Here is a 22196-nt window from a genome sequence, read left to right on the forward strand (position 1 = left end):
GTCAAAATGAAAATGCACCAATCATCGCCATTTTGCATTCTTTTTGTAGTTTGAACAGTTGACTCAACTGAAGTCTGTCTTTGAAACAAAGATACAGAGACAGCATGATCTTAGTGAGGTAAACCTCAATGTGGCTTAATGGATGGATTATTTAATAAATTATTATACTATTCAGTGATTTTTACATTAATCAATTTATTTTTTGCATTACCGAACTAAGCAAGGAAACTAATTTATTGTTCTCTTGTGCTGTAGAGTCGTAGAGTTAGCACCCTGCAGACTCGGTTAAAGGTTGCTGCGCACCAAGCAGAGGAGGACTCTGAAGGGATAGCCGAAACCTTTTTAGAGGGACTCATTGACATAGACGAATTCCTTATCTGCTTCATTGAAAAGAGAATGGTAAGCTTGATTGAATTCTAAAAACTCAAAAAGGTCCTGATATTTTCTTCTGTTTAAAGACCTTTCCACACTAGCAGTGGCAGTGTGCAGTTTGCAACACCGAAAAAAATTCATTGTGTTACTGGGAGGGTGTTTTCCCAGCAGCTGAGTGTTTGTAACCATTTCGGATGTGGCAAAAGTATGACTGTTTGTCATGGAAGGGCGGCTCCCAAAATAGAATGTTTTATTTAGTGGAAACTCTAAGCAGCAATGCAATCCCGAGGCCACCGATCCGGACCCTTTCAACGGCATGGCTGTGCCGACATAAGTTCTGAACAAAATCAGTTACATAGGGGAGCCTTGACAGAGTCCAGCCCTGACTGGAAACTGATCCTACTTAATGTTGGCTACGCGGATCATACTTTGTCACTGGTTATACAGGGACCAGACCCCATTTATCAGGGGTTCCGTTACCCTATATTCCGGGAGTACCCCCACAACATCTCCAGTGGGACACGAATAAATGCCTTCTCCAATTCCTCTAAACACATGTAGACTGGTTCGGTGAAGTCCCATGACCACCCCCGAGAACCCTGCTGAGAGTATAGACCTGGTCCACTGTTCCACGGCCAGGAGGAAAACCATACTGCTCCCCCTGAATCTGAAATTTGACTTCTTGGTTGACCCTCCTCTCCAGTAGCCCCGAATTGACCTTTCCGTGGAGGCTCATGAGTGAAATTCCCCTATAATTGGAACACACCCTTCGTTTCCCTTTTTAAGAAATGGAACCACTTACCTGACCTGCCAATCCAGAGGCACTGCCCTTGATGTCTACGCGAAGTCTACCCCCGGAGCCTTGCCACCGCAAAGCTTTTTAACCACCTCTGTGACTTAGACGCCAGAGATCGGAGAATCAGGCCTCCGAGTCCCAAGGCTCTGCTTCCTCATTGAAAAATGTGACGGTAGAGTTGAAAAGGTCTTCAAAGTATTCAGCCCACCGACTCACAACATCCCAAGTCGGGGTCAGCAGTGCTCCATCCCCACTATACGCAGTGTTGATGGTGCACTGCTTTCCCCTCTGAGATGTCAGATGTTGGACCAAATTTTCTTTGAAAACGTCCGTAAGTCATTCTCCATGGCCTCACCCAACTCCTCCCATATCCGTTTTTTGCTTCAGAGACCCCCGCTGCCACAGTGGCAAGCGCTGTATTTACTGTACTGTAATACTTGTAGAAATACATATGAAAACACACTTACAGTGGGGCAAATAAGTATTTAGTCAACCACCGATTGTGCATGTTATCCTTCGAGAGGCCTGTAATTGTCAACATGGGTAAATCAACCATGAGAGACAGAATGTGAAAAAAACAGAAAATCACATTGTTTGATTTTTAAAGAATTTATTTGCTGCAAATCATGGTGGAAAAATAAGTATTTGGTCAATACCAAAAGTTCATCTCAATACTTTATGTACCATTTCTTGGCAATAACGGAGGCCAAACGTTTTCTGTAACTCTTCACAAGCTTTTCACACACTGTTGCTGGTATTTTGGCCCATTCTTCCATGCAGATCTCCTCTAGAGCAGTGATGTTTTGGGGAACTGTCGTTGGGCAACACGGACTTTCAACTCCCTCCACAGATTTTCTATGGGGTTGAGATCCGGAGACTGGCTGGGCCGGTACTCGGACGATTCGCCGAAACGGGATTTGCGCGCTCGCCCCGCCCCCGGATTGTAGTAGTACTTACTGTTACTACTACTTTATTTTCTCTATTTCTTCTGTCACGTACTGTTCTGCGTGATCTCCAAATGGCTACTACTTTAAACGCAAGGATAAAATAAAAAATATAAAAAATTGGCAGCACATTGTAGTATGTACTTGTATTTAGAAATATGTCCAGCGGGGGGCAGTACATGCCCTTTTTATTCCTAAATGAATGTTATCTGTAACGGGCCGAGGTTGAAAAACATGTACACACACGATCCGGGGGCGGGGCGAGCGCGCGAATCACATTTCGGTGAAACGTCCGTTTGGCGAACTGTCCGTCGGCCAAACGTCCGTCCGCGAAACGTCTTTCGGCGAATCGTCCGGTCACGAGCTGGGCCACTCCAGGACCTTGGAATGCTTCTTACGAAGCGACTCCTTCGTTGCCCTGGCTGTGTGTTTGAGATCATTGTCATGCTGTAAGACCGAGCCAAGTCTCATCTTCAATTTCCTTGCTGATGGAAGGAGATTTTCACTCAAAATCTCTGGATACATGGCCCCATTCATTCTTTCCTTTACACAGATCAGTCGTCCTGGTTCCTTTGCAGAAAAACAGCCCCAAAGCATGATGTTGCCACCGTGACCGGATGATTCGCCTAAAGACGTTTCGCCGACGGACGTTTCGCCGACGGACGTTTGACTGACGGACAGGTCGCCGAATGGACGTTCCACCGAACGGAGGTTTCGCCGAAACGGGATTCGCGCGCTCGCCCCGCCCCCGGATCGTGTGTGTACAAGTTTTTCAACCTCGGCCCGCGGGCCCTATACGGCCCGTTAGGATTTTTAATCCGGCCCGCCGAGTAGGTAAATCCTATCCCTACGGTCATCGGAGGGGTTTCTCCCGGGAACAGTGCTTCGTGGGCGGATTTTAATGACACATGCTGAGTTTCATTATCAAGCTCCATATATTTCCCGAGTTTGAGCACTTTAAAAATCGGCGGGGGTTCCCCCCGAGCCTATCCGAGAATAGTGCACCGTAAGTAGACTGGGTTGGACGACGCCCCGCTGAATTTCTGCAGCTCCAGAAATTTTTTACATTTGAGCAAATTCGGGAATAAGCACTCTTGGGCGGGCATGTCGGCCCGGGAATAAGCACTCTTGGGTGGGCATGTCGGCCCGAGAATAAGCACTCTTGGGCGGGCATGTCAGCCCGGGAATAAGCACTCTTGGGCGGGCAGATGTAGCAGAACCGAGCCGTGAAATGACAGCAATCAGGTCAAATCCATCTTAAAACAGCATTTAATGATTAAATACAAATACTGGAGCTCTTTGGACATTAGAAACGAGCCCAGGGAAGTGAATTTCCCGGTAAAATGTCGCGATAAGGCAAAAAAACGTCTATATACGTCCATTCGCCATCGGCTCAAAATGCTCTCAAATTCGGTCAAATCCAGCCGAAAACAGCGTTTAATGATTAAATACAAATACTAGTATTTGTATTTGCGACATCAAATGTCGGATAGGCACTGGGGAAAACACAGTTGATGTGTGTGGTGCTCATACTTTGAAAAAAAATCTGGAGCTCGAGACTTCAGCGGGGCTTCAGCAACCCATATCCCCCCATGTGTCGCTATCCTCGGATAGGCCATGGGGAAAACATCGTTGATGTGTGTGGTGCTCACACTTAGAAAAATGTCTGGAGCTCAGGATTTCAGCAGGGCATCAGCCAACCCAATCCGCTCATGTGTCACTATCCTTGGATACGCTCGGGAAAAAAAAAAACCTCCGATGTGTGTGGTGCTCACGCTTAGAAAAAAATTATGGTGCTCAGGATTCCAGCGGGGCATGTGTCACCCCTGTCCGCCCACAGAGCACTGTGCTGGGTGAAAAACCCCTCCGATGTGTGTGGGGCTCAAATTTGAAAAATTTCTGGAGCTGCAGAAATTCAGCAGGGCGTCGTCCAACCCAGTCCGCTCACGGTGCACTATTCTCAGATAGGCTCGGGGGGAACCCCCGCCGATTTTTAAAGTGCTCAAACTCGGGAAATATATGGAGCTCGATAATGAAACTCAGCATGTGTCATTAAAATCCGCCCACGAAGCACTGTTCCTTCTTCTTCTTCTTTTTCACCTCAGGCGCCTGAGGATTACCCTCAGCAGCGCTAGAGCTGCCACTGGAACACGGATAAGTTCATCCAGGGAGTTGCCCAAGCTGCGATGGTAGCGTTCGGTCATTAAGGCCGGACAGCGGAGCCATAAGTGTTCAGACGACTCTGTTTCCTCGTCGCACAGGCGGCAGCGATCCGAGTCGGATTTCCCCACAAGGTGGAGCCAACGGCGGAGCAGGGGGTGTTGTCCACTGCGGAAACGAATCAGGTCTGTGCGGTCTCCTTTCGATAGGGCAAGTTCTTCCTCTGTGACTTTTGTAGTGTAGGTCTGCAAAAGGCGGGGGTGGGAGAGGGGGGGGAGCGATCTTCACGTTGGATGATGGCACGTCTTGTGGCTGCGTCCGGGGGGGTATTGGTTTGGTCATCTAACGAGCCAAGTTTAGCTAGGGCATCAGCCAGGTCGTTTCCGCATATGTTGCAGTGGCCCGGGATCCACAGTAGCTGCAGTCGCTTAGGCGGAGGGAAAAGGGCGATGTCACCCTGAAGTCTCCGAATGGCGGGGTCTTGCGTATGGGGGTTTCCCATAGCTTGGACCAGCGATTTGCAGTCACTGAGGATAATTGATGTCTGCCAGTCTGCTGTTTCCCTCAGCCAGGAGAGTGCCTCGGTCAGTGCCACTTTTTCAGAGTGGTAGGAGCTGCTGCGGCTGCCAGTGGCACCATGCCATTGGTGGATGATTGCAGTCTCCTTAATGACGACAAAACCTGCACCACCGTCCGCAGTGCCTTCTTTGGTGGATCCATCTGTGAAGATCTGTAGGTCCGGTTTACCCATGCTTCTGATGAGCTCTTCTGCCTTATCTCTTTGGGTGATGGTCGGCATGTGTTTAGAGACTGCGGTAAAGGCGGTTTGGATGGGGGGGGGGTAATAGCCAGGGTGGGCAGGGATGTGAAGAGTATGTGCAAGGGGTATGGAGTTCGAGAGCGGTAAGACGGGGAAGGGTCGATGATCGCCAGTCTGGCTTCTTTTGCAAACGCATTTTAACGTTTTCATGGAGGAGGCGGTGTCGGGGATCAGAGGGAGGCAGCTGGTTCCAGGCATCCGCCTTAAGAAGTGCTTGTAACTTGAGGCGGGATGAGAGGGGTGTGAGATGTGCCTCATGTAGGACTGCTTCGGTGGGGGTAGACCTGAGGTGGTGGGTTATGGCGCGGGCTGCTTGCAGTTGGGCGGTTTCAAGGGATTTGAGGTGAGTTTGGGCCAGCCAGGGGGCCCATGCCGGTGCTGCGTACTCCGCAAGACTTCTCTGGGTGGCAAAATACACCGTTCTAAGGTCGTTGGGTTGCCAACCCCAGGATGTGCCACTGAGTTTGCGGAGGAGGTTCGTTCTTTTGGACATGGTTTGGCGGACTTTTTTCGCTTGCTCTGCAAACGTGAGTTGTCGGTCAAAAGATACGCCAAGAAAAGTGGGGGTGGGGTTATGCTTGAGGGTGGCGCCATTTATTAAGATCTTTGGTTGCCATTTGGCCTCAGCTGAGTCCAGGCTAAAAAATGACGCCTCACACTTGGTGGTGTTAAGGTTTAGGTGTGCCTCGGAACTCCACCTCCAGACTTTTTCAACCTCCGCTTGAAGTCTGCTTTCCACCTCCTCTTTGTTCCTACCCCGACAAGCAAGAGCCAGATCGTCTGCATAGGCGCTGACCAGGGTGGAGTCGTTGAACTTGTCGAGGAGGTCATTAATGTAGATGATGAATAAGAGGGGTGACCGGACCGAGCCTTGGGGGAGCCCTTCTTTGAAGGTTCTGCTCCTGCCGATGGTATTGTTGATCCTGACCCTGGCTGTGCGATTTGTGAGCCAGTTGGCGATCCATCTGATGAAGCGGTAGGGGACCCCCAGGTCTGCCATTTTTTGTAAGAGACCTGTTCTCCATACCTGGTCGAATGCCTTGCTGAAGTCAAAGAATGTTGCAAGCGTGCGTTGCCGTTGAGTCGACTGGAAGCCATCAGAGATGAACTGCGACAGTCGCAGGGCCTGGTCCGTCGTGCTTCTTCCCTTTCGAAAACCGGCTTGCCAGTGGCTGAGAAGCTGTTTATCTTCCAGCCACCAGGCGAGACGGTTCACGGTGAGCCTTTCCATTGTTTTGCTAAGCGTAGAGGTGAGGGCGTTACCCCTGGGATCTGTCTTGGCAAGTATATCCCAGGTCGGGTGGTGCGCGTTGAAATCCCCGCAGATCAGGCCATGCTCCGTGGGGAGCGAGTTTAACCAGGAGAAATCTTGGGGGGCAGGACAATAATCCGATGTCGCCGGGGGGATGTAGGCGTTGACCAGTGAGAGGTGCCGCCTGCGGGCGATGGGAATGTGGATATGCTGGAGTTCGAGGGGGCCTGATGGGGACGCTGGAAGGATGGAGTAGGGGATGCCGCATCTCAGGTAGACAAGGAGACCCCCGCCTCGTCGCTGTTTTGTGCCTGAGCCCTCATGGTCTTGGCGAATCACGTTATAACCGTCGAGCTGAGGCGTCGGGTCTTCGAGTCCCAGTTTTGTTTCCTGGAGGAGGAGGATGTCAATTTTTAGACGTGCCGTCACCTCTTTCAGTTCGGTAGTCTTGGTCGCCAGGTAGTCACAGTTCCATTGAAGGATGGTGAGACCGGCTTTCCGTGCCTCCGGTAGATCGGCAATCCTATCTGTGGGTTGTTGAGGGTGGGAGGGTTTCAGGTTCAGACAGCTCTGGCAGCACCAGTTATTGTTCCTGCGAAGTATGGTTAAAGCGTGTCTGGTTTCAGGGGCACATTTGAGGTGGAATCCACGTTTGCAGGATCTACATGTCAGGGGAGAGCGTGAAACGATTAATTTATTATTACAGGTGGGACAGTTTGCGTTTATAGGTTGGTGTGTTGTTATGGCTGTTTGGTGTGTGGAGGATTGTTGTGTCGGGGTTGGTGAGCAGGTCGGGCATAGCCAGTTTGCATTAGTTTGGGAGCGAGGTAGTCCAGAGCAAGAGCGGTGGGATTTGGGTTCGGGTCAGGCCGCTACAGGTCCTGTGGAAATTTCGTCGGCAAGCGTTGCAGACCAGTGGGGTGAAGTCACGATGGATCGTCTTAGAGCATCCCGGGCAGGTAGGTCCCGGGTTCTCCTCGACGTCGCCTGCCCTTAGGAGGAGTAACCGGAGGTGTGGGGCAGGGCGGACATCTCCGGCTGGATGAAAAACATAGGGCGCCATGTTCCTGGGTGGCAACTCTGGGTGGTTGTGTTGGATTCGCAGGCCGCGGCGGGCGGCCTCTCGGGAGACACCTCGTGAAGGTTCCAACTGTTGTCTCCCAGCACTGTTCCCGGGGAGAGACCCCTCCGATGACCGTAGGGATATGATTTACCTACTCGGCGGGCCGGATTAAAAATCCTAACGGGCCGTATATGGCCCGCGGGCCGAGGTTGAAAAACTTGTACACACACGATCCGGGGGCGGGGCGAGCGTGCGAATCCCGTTTCGGCGAAAAACGTCCATTCGGCGACCTGTCCGTCTGTCAAACGTCCGTCGGCAAAACGTCTTTAGGCGAATCATCCAAGTACCTGTTTCCACCCTATTAAAAGAAACACAACCCCCTGAACTGGGACCATACTGTTAAATGTGCTGATACCATCTTGGTTTACAAAATCTTCCATCACAAAGCTCATCCTCTACTGCAAGAATTTGTAAAAAAAAAAAAAAAAAAATTCCAACAGATCAACAAGAGTTGGTTCTACAGGTGACTATGTAGTTCCCTTCAGAAAGAGTGCGTTTAGACAAAGCACCTTCTCTGTTCGTGCCTCACATACCAGGAACTCAATACCAATTACCATATGTGAACTATTGTCTCTTTTTCAGTCTTATTTTAATGCATTGTCTTTTATCCAGGCTAATACTGTACATAATTTTAATTTGTGAAAATCCAAATGCGTAGTCAAAATTATGTATATTAACTAGTATTCTGTTTTGGTCATTAATTTTATCGGAGCTGGAACAAAATGGACTCCGAAACGTTCTGAATTAGACAGGAGATATTGGCAAAAACACATCTTTTTGGCAGGTCAGCCTGACTCTTATTCAGATAAACAGAGGCTTTCTTCAAGATTTACTGGTCCTTACGCAACTAGTTTCGAACATTGGTCGTGGAATCTTTATATAATGTATAATTGTATGTATTTGACATAATTCCACAATACTTAGTTATGCTTGAATTTTTTTTAAATACACAAATTAGCTAAAAATATAATAATCAAAACTGTCATCAAATCATTGTATGGTTACATTCACATTAATTAACATTCAGAAATAAAATTATTATCGATGACTTTATATTTCTTAATGTAATTGAAATTAGTCAGGATTAGTATATTAAGCCTGGCTACATCACTGCACTCCTTAGACCATTAATCGACACAACTATAAAAATGCATGCTAACCAACAAATCTAAATTGTCATTTATTAATTTACATTGTGTTGCATATTAAAACTTGTGGTTGAAAACAAAAAAAATACCCCAGTATAGCAGCTTGAATGCAAGAATTTAACAATAAATTGCCACTGCAGTTTGTCCATCATATAAAATAAGAACTTTTCACAATTTTTACTAATGGTTAGATATAAATAATAAAGTAATTAAAATTTTACTCATTATCCACTTCAACATCAAAAATAAAAATTTACAGTTGACTTCCAATACCAATTGCATGGTCAATTTACCTAGTTACATGCATATTGTGAAATGTTCTTTTCGTATTTCTGAAAGATTTGGTGAGACAAGTGTTAACAAAAATATAGGCAAGACATTATTGAAGCTTCCATGGCCAGTTTTCTTTATTGGCTCGAGAAAAGCCGAGATTCCAGTTCTGACTCAATTTCTTAAAGCCTTCATTGCCTCTGCCCAAAATGGGCATTAATTTGAATACAAGTGGGTGGGTTTCAATTACAAGGAACATGACTGGTTTGAAATCAAATACTAATGGGTCTTAACTTGGACAAATGTTGAGATAGAGATTCTAAAGATATGACACTTCCCTTCGAACCATAAAACAGGATCTTTAGGCAGGTCAGGAAAAGTTATACAACTGCCAGAACACAGCTCAATTGTTTATACACCAACCACCCACAGCTACCTCCTGTTTTTCCCACATTGTTGTGAAGACTCTGCCTCAGATAGAAGCAATGACTTTCATCTGCAAGCATGAAGCATCCAACATTTTGGTGGGAAAATATCTTTTGAATATAACACAAACATTGAAGTTAATCTTTACAGCAAATAATTCATAATAATATCAAATCAGTTTGGATAAACATAGTGTAGCAGAACCACAAAATGAGCCAAAATTCAGTTCTGGTAAAGTTCAAAAGAAGACAAAAAATTAAGAGGTACCTTACAAAGCTATTAAAAATTCTGAATAAATAAATAAAACAACATTCAACTTTAGACAGTAATACCTTGAGATACGAGCTTAATGCGTTCCGGGACTGAGCTCATATGCCGATTTACTCGTATCTCAAATCAACTTTTCCCATAGAAATGAACTACTGTATTTTCACACCTATAAAACGCACTGCTGGAAGGGCACAGTCTCCGTTGCGGGTATGTTTTCTGTTTTTTGTCTATACAAAAGGTGCCTCTGCGGATAGCGCGCTAGCATGACAGATGCGTTCCGGGACTGAGCTCATATGCCGATTTACTCGTATCTCAAATCAACTTTTCCCATAGAAATGAACTACTGTATTTTCACACCTATAAAAAACGCACTGCTGGAAGGGCACAGTCTCAGTTGCGGGTATGTTTTCAGTTTTTTGTCTATACAAAAGGTGCCTCTGCGGAAAGGGCGCTAGCATGACAGTAGGCTAGCGTATGTTACGCTAGCCGCTCGTGTGTTTTTTTTAAAGGCAGCACGAGCAAAACTAAGTTTGATAGTTCTTTATTGAGGTAAAAGGTACAAATGTTAATAGAAGTTGAAACAGTTAAACATCTACATAACCATCAAACTCCTCATCTTCTGTATGTGATATAAAGAGTTCGGCATTCAACATGCTATGCTCCATCTCACTGTCAGTCAGAGTTGTGGATTCTGGGAACTTGATGCCAGCTTTGTCAAAAGCTCGAACATAAGTGCTGGCCCAGTCATCCACAATCCATTGTAGCTCCCGACGTGCATCACTCCCAAGCCTTACACCACGCTGATTCTCCCTAATATTATATCGGCATCGACAATCCATTCCAAATTGTCATGTAACTCGTGCGACGTTGCCTGCCCGTCCATCTTTGTTGGCCATCCGGCAATTGTGTTCAATCCATGGCTTCAATCCATTTTCAAAACGTACACACGTCTGTTGTCCTTCACGTCAGGCATTTCCTCTGTATAGCTCTAATGTTCTGTTTCTTTGAGTATTAAGAGTGTTTTTGATGGTTAAAAGCGCTGTTTATCTTTTATCCATAGTAAAAGAAGGCTCCATCTCGTCATGAATGTCACTGCGCAGCTTGGAAATTATCGTTAGTCCTTTGGAAGGCTTCATATCCTTAGTACCGTCCTTCTGCCTCAGGATAGTGCACTTTTTTACTCCTATCATGTTGGCGAGCCAGCTCCATCCCGTGTGCACCACTCATGTTTTTTTTATTATTCCGTGCTTATTATTGATTGTCATCATACGACTTTTCTTCGGGTTACCCTTCATTGCATCTGATTGCTTTGGACTCATTGTTTTCCCCTTAATTCTGCACTGGCTAACGCAAAAAAACGAGGAAAAATGCAACACTGCGCCCAGTGCTCGTAGATACCTTCACACGGGGGGAGATGCGGCGAGGAAAAACCTTGCGCTGTTATCATAAGCAGCCTCTCTCGTCTCGGCCACCTGGCTGTCTCGTATGCTCATAACGCAAAATTTGTCTCGTATCTCAGTTTCTCGTATTTCAGTTATCTCAATTTTACCCCTATCTCAAATTTCTCGTATATTGGGGCACTCGTATGTCAAGGTATTACTGTATTTGGAAAACTGTAATTATAAACTCTTATCGTGGACATTGTGGCAAACATGATATACAAAGAAAATGATCCAATAATATATATAGCTAAACTGTTCCTTCGGTGGACATAGAATGTGCTTTGGCTGAAAGTCCGCTTTGAAGGAAACTACACAGTCACCTCTAGAGCCAACCCTTGTTGATGTGTTGGAATTTTTTTGTACAAAATCTTGCAGTGGGGAGAGGCTTTGTGTTGGAAGATTTTGTAGACTAAGGTGGTATCTGCACATTTAACAGTATTGTTCCAGTTCAGGCATTTGTTTTTTTTTTAATATCTGACAGTGGTGGTTCGTTTTTTGCTTTCTGTCCAATACTTTCAAAGCTTGCTAATAAATGATTTCAATTGGTTTTAGTGTTGTTTTGCAGGCAATGAACAACTTGTTAGGCAGTAAGTCATGTCTATGATCATTGTGTTAAAATATAATTTTGATGACTCAGGTGTTGATTGTTTCTAATTAGCATAAAGTTGGACAAATTGAATTGAATTTTATTTAGTGTTTTTTATCTGTCGTTTGAAGGCTAGTTGAGACTCATGAGTGATTCCTAGGTATTTAAATTCTTGGACTACATTGATTGTTTTTCCTTGGACAAAAACATTGGGGTCGCTGTTACTTGTCGTTCTTATTGAGAAATACATACAGACAGTCTTAGATACAGTTGTGGTCAAAAGTTTACATACACTTGTGAAGAACATAAGGCCATGGCTCTCTTGAGTTTCCAGTTATTTCTACAACTCTGATTTTTCTCTGATAGAGTGATTGGAACAGATACTTCTTTGTCACAAAAAAACATTCATGAAGTTTGGTTCTTTTATGACTTATGGGTGAACAGAAAAAAGTGATCAAATCTGCTGGGTCAATAATATACATACAGCAGCGCTAATATTTGGTAACATGTCCCTTGGCTATTTTCACTTCAATTAGGCGCTTTTGGTAGCCTCACAAGCTTCTGGCAAGCTTCTGGTTGAATCTTTGACCACTCCTTTTGACAGAATAGGTGCAGTTCAAATAAATTTGATGGCTTTCTGACATGGACTTGTTTCTTCAGCATTGTCAACAAGTTCAGCAAACACTCATCTGTAAAATAGTGGTATCATGTGTACTGGGGAAATGACTTATGCCGCCTTCACCCTCGGCTATGGAAAATGGTAATGACATCTATTACTGTCAGCATGTATTTCACATGACACGCATACGTCAAAAAAATGTATTTCAGTCCTTTTCATCAGGGCTAAAAACCCTATTCCTTACTGCATCGTATTCACAACACCTCCCAATATTCCATACCTTGAAGGCAGTGTCCTCATCTTCTTCATTGTCAAATGATATTTATCTCGTCATCCGAGTTGGACGTCCATTCTAATAGATTGGCCAAACTTGGGTCATTGAAATCACTCATCTTCACTCAAGTATATTTCCACCAAAATACCTGAAATATTCACCGCTTCATGTTTCCGTTCTAATCCCCACATTGTAATCGCCATGTTTCTGCTTGGCTGTTCATCCCGTACTGCGTAACAGCAATTCCAAAAAGCCAAATTTGTGTTTTCACACTGTCACAATAAATGTATTATTCCTCTGACTGAAATCAGTGCATCTAGCTACCAATACATTATTATTCTTATTCTTGTAAAGTTTAACATGCCTGAATTATGGTTCAAACATGAAGCAACCACAACTGTTTGTTTTTGCAATTGACTGACAGCCAATTCAGGGTGTTCCCCGCCTACTGCCTGCTGTTAGCTGAGATTGGTTCCAGCTACCCCCAAGAGGAGTGTGAGGAAAAGCAGTGTGGAAAATGAATTGTTTACAACACACATTCTCCTTTTTTTCAAATTACACTGGGAACAAGCAGACTACTACCTATTCACCGATAAAAAAATAGTCTTAAAATGTAGATATTGTATAACATATTAAACCACCTTTTCCTGGCAGTCTCTACGCCATACCTCTGTGGGCTCCTTCCTCTTGTCCTTGTGTTGCGCTATGCCTGAGGCTTCTTTGTTCAATGAAACTTTCTTCAATGAAACTTGCTTCAAGTGTCAGTAATTACCTTTGTTCCATCACAGCTCTGCCACAGCAGAAGGGCCAAAGAGGAGAAGTTGCAACAATCCATCCAAACTCATGAACAGTTTCCATCTACCCTCTAGAACAAAAGGTATGCAAATTTGTAGTACAGGGCTGCCAACTACTCCGGAATTTCAGGAGTTTCTCCAGAAATGCAACGCAAACTCTGGGACTCCTGACAACCTCCCTAAACTCTGGAAATCCCCCAAAAATTTCACTTTTTTTTAAAACATCTATCTCCAAAAATTTCCTATTTAAATGCCTCAAAATTCACACCATCGCTACGGCTTCTGCCATCTTGATTCAACTGCACAGTAAACCGGAAGAATTTGGTAACACCAGTGCATTGTGAATCATCCACGTTACAAGTTCTGACGAATGATTAGTCTTGTGCGACTTCAGCGTGGCAATCGATTCAGAATCGATTACAAAGGTAGCCTATATCACTTTAACATTTACATTTTCATTTTAGTTCACAAGGGAAGAAAGTATTATTAAGGCTAAAAGTCTTATCAATATGCCTGCTCGGGTTAAGTGCAAAATGGATGGCAATTTGGATGAAATTTCTAATAAGAAACCCAGCCACTCGCAGAGGTTTATTGGTTCATATCGCATGTTGAAGCTGTCTCCAAAAGGACTGACATTTGCACATTGCACAACATGCAAGTGCGACTTCAGCGGGACACATGTTGGAATTACTTACTGTTAAACGCATGTAGAAGGACCCAAACACAAAGATAAACTTATTTTCATTATAAACTTTTTCAATAGTTTGCAAAAACACTTTCAATTAATGTAAAAACATGATAATAACAGTTTGATTTAAATTGTCCTGCGTTATTTTTATTTTTTTACATTTTGTATCAATTTTGCGTGAATCGCATTCACTACGGAAATACTCCGGAAATGGGACAAGGGTACTCCTGAAATGGGCTTGACGGAGGTTGGCAGCTCTGGTAGTGATTTCACATTACAGTAATCCCTCGTTCCATCCATGTTAAAACTTGCTCCGGAAGATTAACATTCTCTTCAATTATGTAAATGTACCATTTCGCTCCCTCTTGTTCTGCCGAGGGTTCCCCATACAGCAAAACACTTTGTAGACCATACCTCTTCTTAAAATTGTCAAGCCAGCCCTTGCTTGCAATAAAACCATGAGGCTCACGAGCGGCACTGGTGGGTTCATCCTCAGTGTCTTCATCAGGGGCTAAGCTATCGTAAAATGTCTTTGCTTTGCTTCTAATCATGTTGGTATCCAGAGGTATCTTCTCCGTACAGTCCGAGATCCAGACCGATAGGGCATTCTCCATTCACAATGAGGATTTTTATTTTATTCCTAGTGGTTACCAATCGCTTGGTGTCCTTGCAAAAATATATCGCTGCCGTTTTCCGAATGTTCGCTTCTTTCATTATGCCACACACAGTAGATTCATTTATGATGCCTCAGATCAGCGGTCCCCAACCTTTTTCTCACCGCGAACCGGTAGCCCTTCATATTTTCTCGTGGACCGGCGTGCGGGTAAGGCGACAACTTAAGACAAAAGCGTGGAGGTGGGGGGGGGGGGGGGGGGGGGGGGGGGTGCACGGACGTCAACGGGGGGGAAAAACCAAGCCCCAAGCATAATAGCAAATATTGTAACAACTTTTCTCATTTCAAGTGGGATGGTGAAATTGAAAACGGTAATATTTATTTCTGACGGACCGGCATCAGTTGGCTCGCGGACAGGTACCGGTCCATAGACTGGTTATTGGGGACAGCTGCCTTAGATGACGCATGATGCTTAGGAGGCATTTTCAACGGCGATTCAAAATCCAAACAATGCGGGAATAGGCTTGGCGTAGTCTCTGTGCACAATGCGAAATGTGATCCAAAGAAAACAGGCAAAGGCAAGAGGACGTCCTTCTCGGCTGTTTGTATTATCCGGCGCGTCATTCTTCTTCTACGGTGAAATTGCCACCAATTCCAGCGCCGAAGAAGAAATGCTCCCGTGACTATCGCCATTTTTCATCTCCAGTCTTCCGCTTGGGAGCTTCAGCGGGAATTTTGACATTTTTATGAACATTTATTTTATACATAATATTAAAAAAACTGTGATGTACTGAAGCTGTGAAGTGGTGAAGGATTAAAGTATTACGAAAAGAAGCACAAGGATCTGCTGTTCAATGTTAAGAGTAAATTCTAACCGTTTGCCATCTTTTTTTTATAGTTACAAAAATGATGTTCATTTTAGAATGTATGATTACCATGCTATCCAACTACAACCATGCATTTTGCATATTGTTTCAAATGTTATCTAATGTACTAATATTTTTCAAAGCTGACACCTTTGTTTCTATTCAATTATCAATCCCTTCCCAGGTTTGGTGTGCCCTCAGCAAACTTCTACCCACCCAAGCAATGAAGACATTACTAAAGCCTGTCAAGTCACCATAGGGCACTGTGGACAACAAAATCCAATTAGCGCAGACGTTCTTTGGGCTAAATTCCAAAACGACAGAACCTAGTCAAAAAGAATGATACTGAGGTGGTATATGCATTGAGGTTCAAGATAAATTACTAAGGTTTTATCATCCTATGAGTACTTATGCTTGAATATCATAAACAGTTTTGATTCATTAGAAAACATGACATCTCACGTAATTGGGAAGAATGTATACCATTTAACATTTAACAATTGTACAGTAATATTACTATACAGTAATACCTTGACATACAAGGAATTTGAGATATGGGTAAAATTCCGAGCAAATATTTACCTTGAGATACAAGACACATTTTGAGATACGAACATATGAGAGAGCCAATTGGCCAGGCCGCGAGAGGCTACTTATGATTTTACCGCACTGTCTCTCTCGCCCCATCTCCCTCGTGCAAAGATCTCTATGAGCACTGGGCGGAGCGTTGCATTATATTCATTTTTTTTTTTTGCATTGGTCTGCAGAATTAAGGGAAACAATGGATCCAAAGCAAGGCGGTGCAATGAAGGGTAGTGCGAAGAAAAGGCGTATGATGACAATCGATATTAAGCACGAAATAATCGAAAAACATGTAGTATTCCCGTGACTGAGCTGGCTCGTCAATACGTTTGGAGAAGCAGGAAGTTCGCCACAGTAGAATACATTAACCTCTTTGTTCAGGTATCATAAGATTAAAACTTTTTTTAAAGTGTGGGTGTATAGGAATCTAAGTTAATTTAAGTTAAATTTAAAGTTTGTTACGTTACGAGCGCATCCGTCAAGTGACTCTCCACCCCCCCCATCCGCGAACTCCCACGTAATTTTAATTTTATTAATAAACATCATAAGCACTAGTAATTTGTTACTCTGAGTAGATGCTGAATTACAACCAATAGAAATGTTTTCCCATTGTAATATCCTGTTTTTGGTGTTTTTTTCAGAAGGTGGGAACAAATTAATTTCTACTTATTTCATTTCTATGGGAAACATTGATTTGAGATACGAGTAAATCGGCATACAAGCTCAGTCCCAGAACGCATTAAGCTCGTATCTCAAGGTACCACTGTAACTTGACATACGAGTATCCCAACATGAGAAATTTGAGATTCGAGGAAAATTCCAAGCAAATTTTTGCCTTCAGATACAAGACAAATTTGAGATACGAGTATACCAGATGGTTCCCGATGCAGCCGTCCGGGTGGCCGAGTATGCAGTAGGCTGCTTATGAGAACAGCATCACTCTGCCTTTCTCGCTGCATCTCCCTCACGTAAAGATATCTACGAGCACCGGGCTGTACTGGTTGCATTTTTTTCTCCGGATATAGCGTGAACCTGCAAAAAAGCCAGCGGAATCTACATGGACTTGAAAGCAATCATCAGAAAAGACACCAGCGAAACCAACACTCAGGGTTGAGGCATGGAGAATCAGGAAGTTCCGCCACAAAAGCCACGGTGGAATACATTAATATCTTTGCCTCGGTTATCGCACAAGAAAGTTTAAAGTTCGTGTAATGTAAGATTAAAATTTACCATATTTACTCGCATATAAGCCGCTTTTGTCAGACAAAAAAAATTACGAATGAATTGAGGGTACGGCTTCTATGCGCATAAAAACACGACATGCACGAAACTAAATTGGCGATGATGACATGACGACGTCATGACGCAAGACAATCCGGCCTATATGGTCATTTATTTCAAAATAAAGAAAATAAACATAAAACGCTAAACAAAATGTATTTTTACGTCTATGAATATAATTAAAGGAAAAAAATAAACCGTATCTTGCATAAAATGAGAAAAAAACTCACTTTCATGTCACTGCTCGCTCGGAGCACGGCCATTTGACCTTAGTTAAACGTGCTCAGACTGGCCAGACGTGAGTACGCTTGTGTCTGTATTGCTCGCCCGGGGCGTCGCCATCTTACCGTAGTTAAACGTGCGCTGATCGTAGCGTATACCATGTCAGCCCATCCCAATAGTTAAGGCTGATAGAAAGTCTTGCAGTCAATCGTTAAAGTATAAACTTTGATACCTACGTAATGTGTATGCTATTGCACCCAGTGACTTGGTGAACACTACTTAGAGCGCTATGGGCTATTTCCTGATTGTGCTTACGTTACTTCCTTTTTTAATTTGTCTATGTGCAAACAGCACGCCCTTTCGAAACACAGAAAGGAAATGCAAAGTTACACTTTGATTTTTTTTTCTTTTTATTTCTTGTTCGAAAGTGACAACTATTGCAGTATTATGAACCATCGGAAAAAAATCGAGATATTTCGACATTAGAAGCAATTTGGCCAACACATCTTAAACTTCTGTTAAGAAAATTATAATTTATGTCATTAAAAAGCATCGGGTTCTTATCAAGATAGATGTTAGGATTATTAATTTAAGATTATTATATTTTTGCTTGCAATGAAGAATATGGTTTGCTTCTCTATTAAACTTAGTTTCATATTGTATGGTTGCTTGAAACTAAGTAAATGCTTTGCTCCTGAGAACCTTAGTTAGACTAAACACCAAAACACCTTGAGCTGCACATGGCTTTCAGACCTTCATTTGTTTTGACCATATTGCCATCTCACTTCTTTTTCCCACCCCTCCCTTGAGAGTTGAGACGTCCATTGTAACTAGGGTCCTTGAAGTTAATCGTGTGAAGCCAGAATGGACCAGGGACTTGGCATGACCGGTTCTGTTCTGATTGTCTTTTCTCTTTATTTGTGCGTGTATTTGGCAATGCCTATTGGTGAACCTATCAATTCCACATTAGTACTCCCTATTAAAACCATAAATATGGAGGTGTAAATTGAGAATCAGGGGGCGGTTTATACGCGAGAATTGGTAAAATTTAACTATTTTAAGGCAATTTTAAAGGTGCGGCTTATAGGCACTGGCGGCTTATATGCGAGTAATTACAGTATTTTTAAGTGTACAGACGCTCCCCTACTTACGAACATACGACTTACGAACAACGGTACATACGAACATGTCTGCAAATTGCGTTTATGTCGAAAAATGTTCGTAAGTTCGATTTTGTATTTTTTTCCGAGTAGTGCTTCTTTCCGCCGCTAATACCGACGCCTGGCGCTGTGAGGGCTCAGCTCACCCGGCATCTACCTTCTTCTTCGTTGCAATGCGGAAGTGCGTGAACGTATCTCCAGTGTGCAAAGAACCTTTTTCATTTGTATCATTAAATATCTCGTCCATCCATTATTGAATATGGTTGGTAAAAAGAGAAAGGCTTCTATTGAGGGAGTTGCAAGGAAGAGGCAAGCCATTTCATTTGAAACGAGTGGCAATAATAACGAAGCTTGATGCACGTGAGAGTGGTGAGCGTTTCACGGGCATACAACTTGAATCGTTCAACCGTCAGTACCATTTATAAACAGAAAGATCGAGCAGCAGGACCCAAATATTGAACGTTGCACAAAGTTTGCAAATCAATTGAATGATGCCATACAGTGCTACCGCATCATTTATGATGAAAAAAAGAAGAAAACTGCAATCGTCGTTAGATCGCTTCTTTCGGCCAGTTTCTAATACATAAATCTCTCTCTCTCTATACAGTACTGTACAAATGTTTTTTTCAGTACAAACCAATGCGTGTTACTTATACAAGCCTTAAACATACAAATGCACTTATATAAACCTTCAATATACTTATATAGGCCTTAAACATAAATTATAATACAAAATATAGCACTGAATCAACTTACAAACAAATTCAACTTATGAACAATGGCTCGGAACCTCACTCGTTCGTAAGTCGGGGAGCGTCTGTATAGTAATCTAAGTTCATTTCAGTTAAATGTGAAGTTTATGTTACGGGCGCGTTGCTGTTAAGTCTCTCCTGTGCGTTTTCTCTCGTCCGCGTTAAGACACGACCATCTGTCTGTACTGAAGAATGTCACATTTTAGTATTAAAGATCATAACGTCTAGATAAGTATTTGTTACTTTGTGAGTAGGTAGTGAATTAGAACAAATAAAAAGATGTTTCTTCCTTGTAATATCCTGTTTTTGGGTGTTTTTATGGAGGGTGGGAACATATTAATTTGTATTTAGTTCATTCCTATGGGAAAAAAATTGAGATACATACGAGTAAATTGACATAAAAGCTCAGTCCCGGAACGCATTAAGCTATTAAGATATTACTGTATTGATGGCCTGCCACACCACTAGTTAAAACTACAGAAATCAGTGGTCATTGACTCTTTTCTGAGAAAAAAAGCTCTATTCCTATACACCCTCTTATTTACTTACATTTGACACAGTTTTTATATAGATGCTCAATAATTTAATTCACTTCTGACATTGGATTAATGAAATTAGGGATTTCAAATGTCAAAGTATTGTCAATAGTAATTATCGTATTGTCATAAGGTAAGTTGCAGTTTATTTATTTTTAAATATAGTTCCAGGGGGTGTAACTTAAACTCCGGTGTGACTTACGTGTGAAATTATTCACACAATATCATAATGTCATGTTATTTTTACACTGAACCACAAGAGGGCGGTCTAGGCCTGTGTTGATCATTTCAACTTTGCCAGTGGGGGAACTTTTGGCTTATCCCTTCAGTGGGGCGCCACGGTGAACCCGTAGAATCACCTCTAACTTATAAAAACAACTGGGAAGGGTTTGACATAAAATTGTAGTCATACCTAAACTATAGCAGTAGATGGATTACGAGAATGCCACTATATTTGAGTAACCACGAGCGGCAGTCAGCTACCCAAATGGCCAAAGTAGCTTCCACAAAGACGAAAGTCTTATATGTACCAACCATCTCTGCTGTCTTACTAAAAGCAATGGAAAATGTCTTCCTAATGTCTTCGAGAACTTGCACCTACCTGACGATTGTCGTCATTCTCCATTTCCATGTGGGTAGTAACAGCCTTATAATAACAGCCCTCTTGTGAAGTATTGTAGGGTTTGATACAATCACAAAAAAGACAATTCACAATGAATACTCCGTGAAACGATCCGAACAGAATGATAGATGGACACTAACTGAGCGCAGAGAAGACCAACAGGTGTTGCTATAAAATATATTGTAACATTGGGAGTTGGCAGCTTTGTTTGATTTTTAATCATTTGGAATTCGAAAACAACATGGCTTCTGTCCGACGCGAACAACGACAATACCTTTACTGGGAAAACACACTTTGTGGAGTAGCACCACCAATTTTGTTATACGCAGCTGTGTATGATGACAATAAAGGCTTTTGATTTGAAAACTTCTGTCCAACTCTTCTGCATGTCTCTTCTTCCTCCCTCCCTCTTCCCACTCCCACGGTACGTTTATGGACAGTAAATGAAAACAACTTCGAAAATAGTACCTGATTTATTACAATATCTTCGACACTAACTAAACACGGAGAGGACCAAGGAGTAAAATATATCCCATAGAGGTTTATGCTGTAAAATACACTGCTCACAAAAATGAAAGGAACACTTTTCTTATTGGGCCTAGGATGAAATCACTTAAACATGTCTGATGATATTCTGGTTGATGAGGCAGTTAAGGGCATCGTTAATCACTTTCAGCTGTATTGGTGTTAACGGAATTAACAACAGGTGCACTACAGTGGCAAAAGTAAAACAAAAAATCCTTAAAACAAGATTCCTTTACATTTGGAGCTTATTTCAAGTTTCTAACTCTTGATCTTTTTTGGCTAGCTTTGTCTTCAGCAATGAGCTCAACGGGCAGTGTGAGGCTTTTCCCTAACACTGCAGAAGTTGTATAGGTTTTCCAACTTAGTATGTATGACACATTCACACATGCTGCAGCAAGAAGGTTTAGTGTGTTTCCCAGCAAAATCTCCAGAACATGGAGGAAATTTCAGGGGACCGATGGTTTCCCTCGGAGAGCTGGACAGGGCAGTAGAAGGTCCTCAACCCATCAGCAGAACCGATACCTTCTCCTTTGTGCAAGGGGGAACAGGCTGAGCACTGCTTTCATGTATTGACCTCCACAGGGCCACTAGTGTGAATGGCATTGTGGATCACATTAACAGTAGTCCACCAAACAATTAGGAACAGACTTCATGAAGGTGGCTTTCAGTTCTGTAGTGGGGCCTGTGCCCTCTGCTGAGCACCATGGATCTCGACTGGCATTTTCTCAAGAACACCAGAATTGGCAAGTCCGCCACTAGCTACATGTACTTTTCACAGACGAGATCAGCTTCACCCTGAGCACCTGTGATTGACGTGAAATAACCTGGAAAAGACAAGAAGGTTATGCTTCCTGCAACGTCGTTCAACATGACAGGTTTGGTGGTGGGTCAGTGATGGTCTTGGGAGGCATATCCATGTTGGGACGCACAGGCAATCTCCTGCCTTGGAAATGTTTCTCTGACTCTGCCTCCTAATGCACGACAATGGACCTCTTGGCAAGAGTATGCAGGCAGTACCTGGAGAATGAAGGAATTGAAACAATAGAACAACTG

At 43.2% G+C, this 22196-nt stretch overlaps 1 protein-coding gene across 2 annotated transcripts in view; it reads left to right on the forward strand.

The window, feature by feature from the left end:
• Nucleotides 1–19756, forward strand: part of vps37a (VPS37A subunit of ESCRT-I) — a 70059-nt gene extending 50303 nt beyond the window's left edge. For both annotated transcript variants that reach the window (XM_077606337.1, XM_077606338.1), the window contains exons 9-12: nucleotides 50–118; nucleotides 256–399; nucleotides 13291–13379; nucleotides 15648–19756. In XM_077606337.1, the coding sequence (XP_077462463.1) occupies nucleotides 50–118; nucleotides 256–399; nucleotides 13291–13371 (294 nt within the window). In that variant the 3' untranslated portion in view covers nucleotides 13372–13379; nucleotides 15648–19756. The remainder of the gene's footprint in view (nucleotides 1–49; nucleotides 119–255; nucleotides 400–13290; nucleotides 13380–15647) is intronic.
• The last annotated feature ends 2440 nt before the right edge of the window (nucleotides 19757–22196 follow it).

Source organism: Stigmatopora argus, chromosome 7 (genome assembly GCF_051989625.1).
Source record: "Stigmatopora argus isolate UIUO_Sarg chromosome 7, RoL_Sarg_1.0, whole genome shotgun sequence".
NCBI lineage: Eukaryota > Metazoa > Chordata > Actinopteri > Syngnathiformes > Syngnathidae > Stigmatopora > Stigmatopora argus.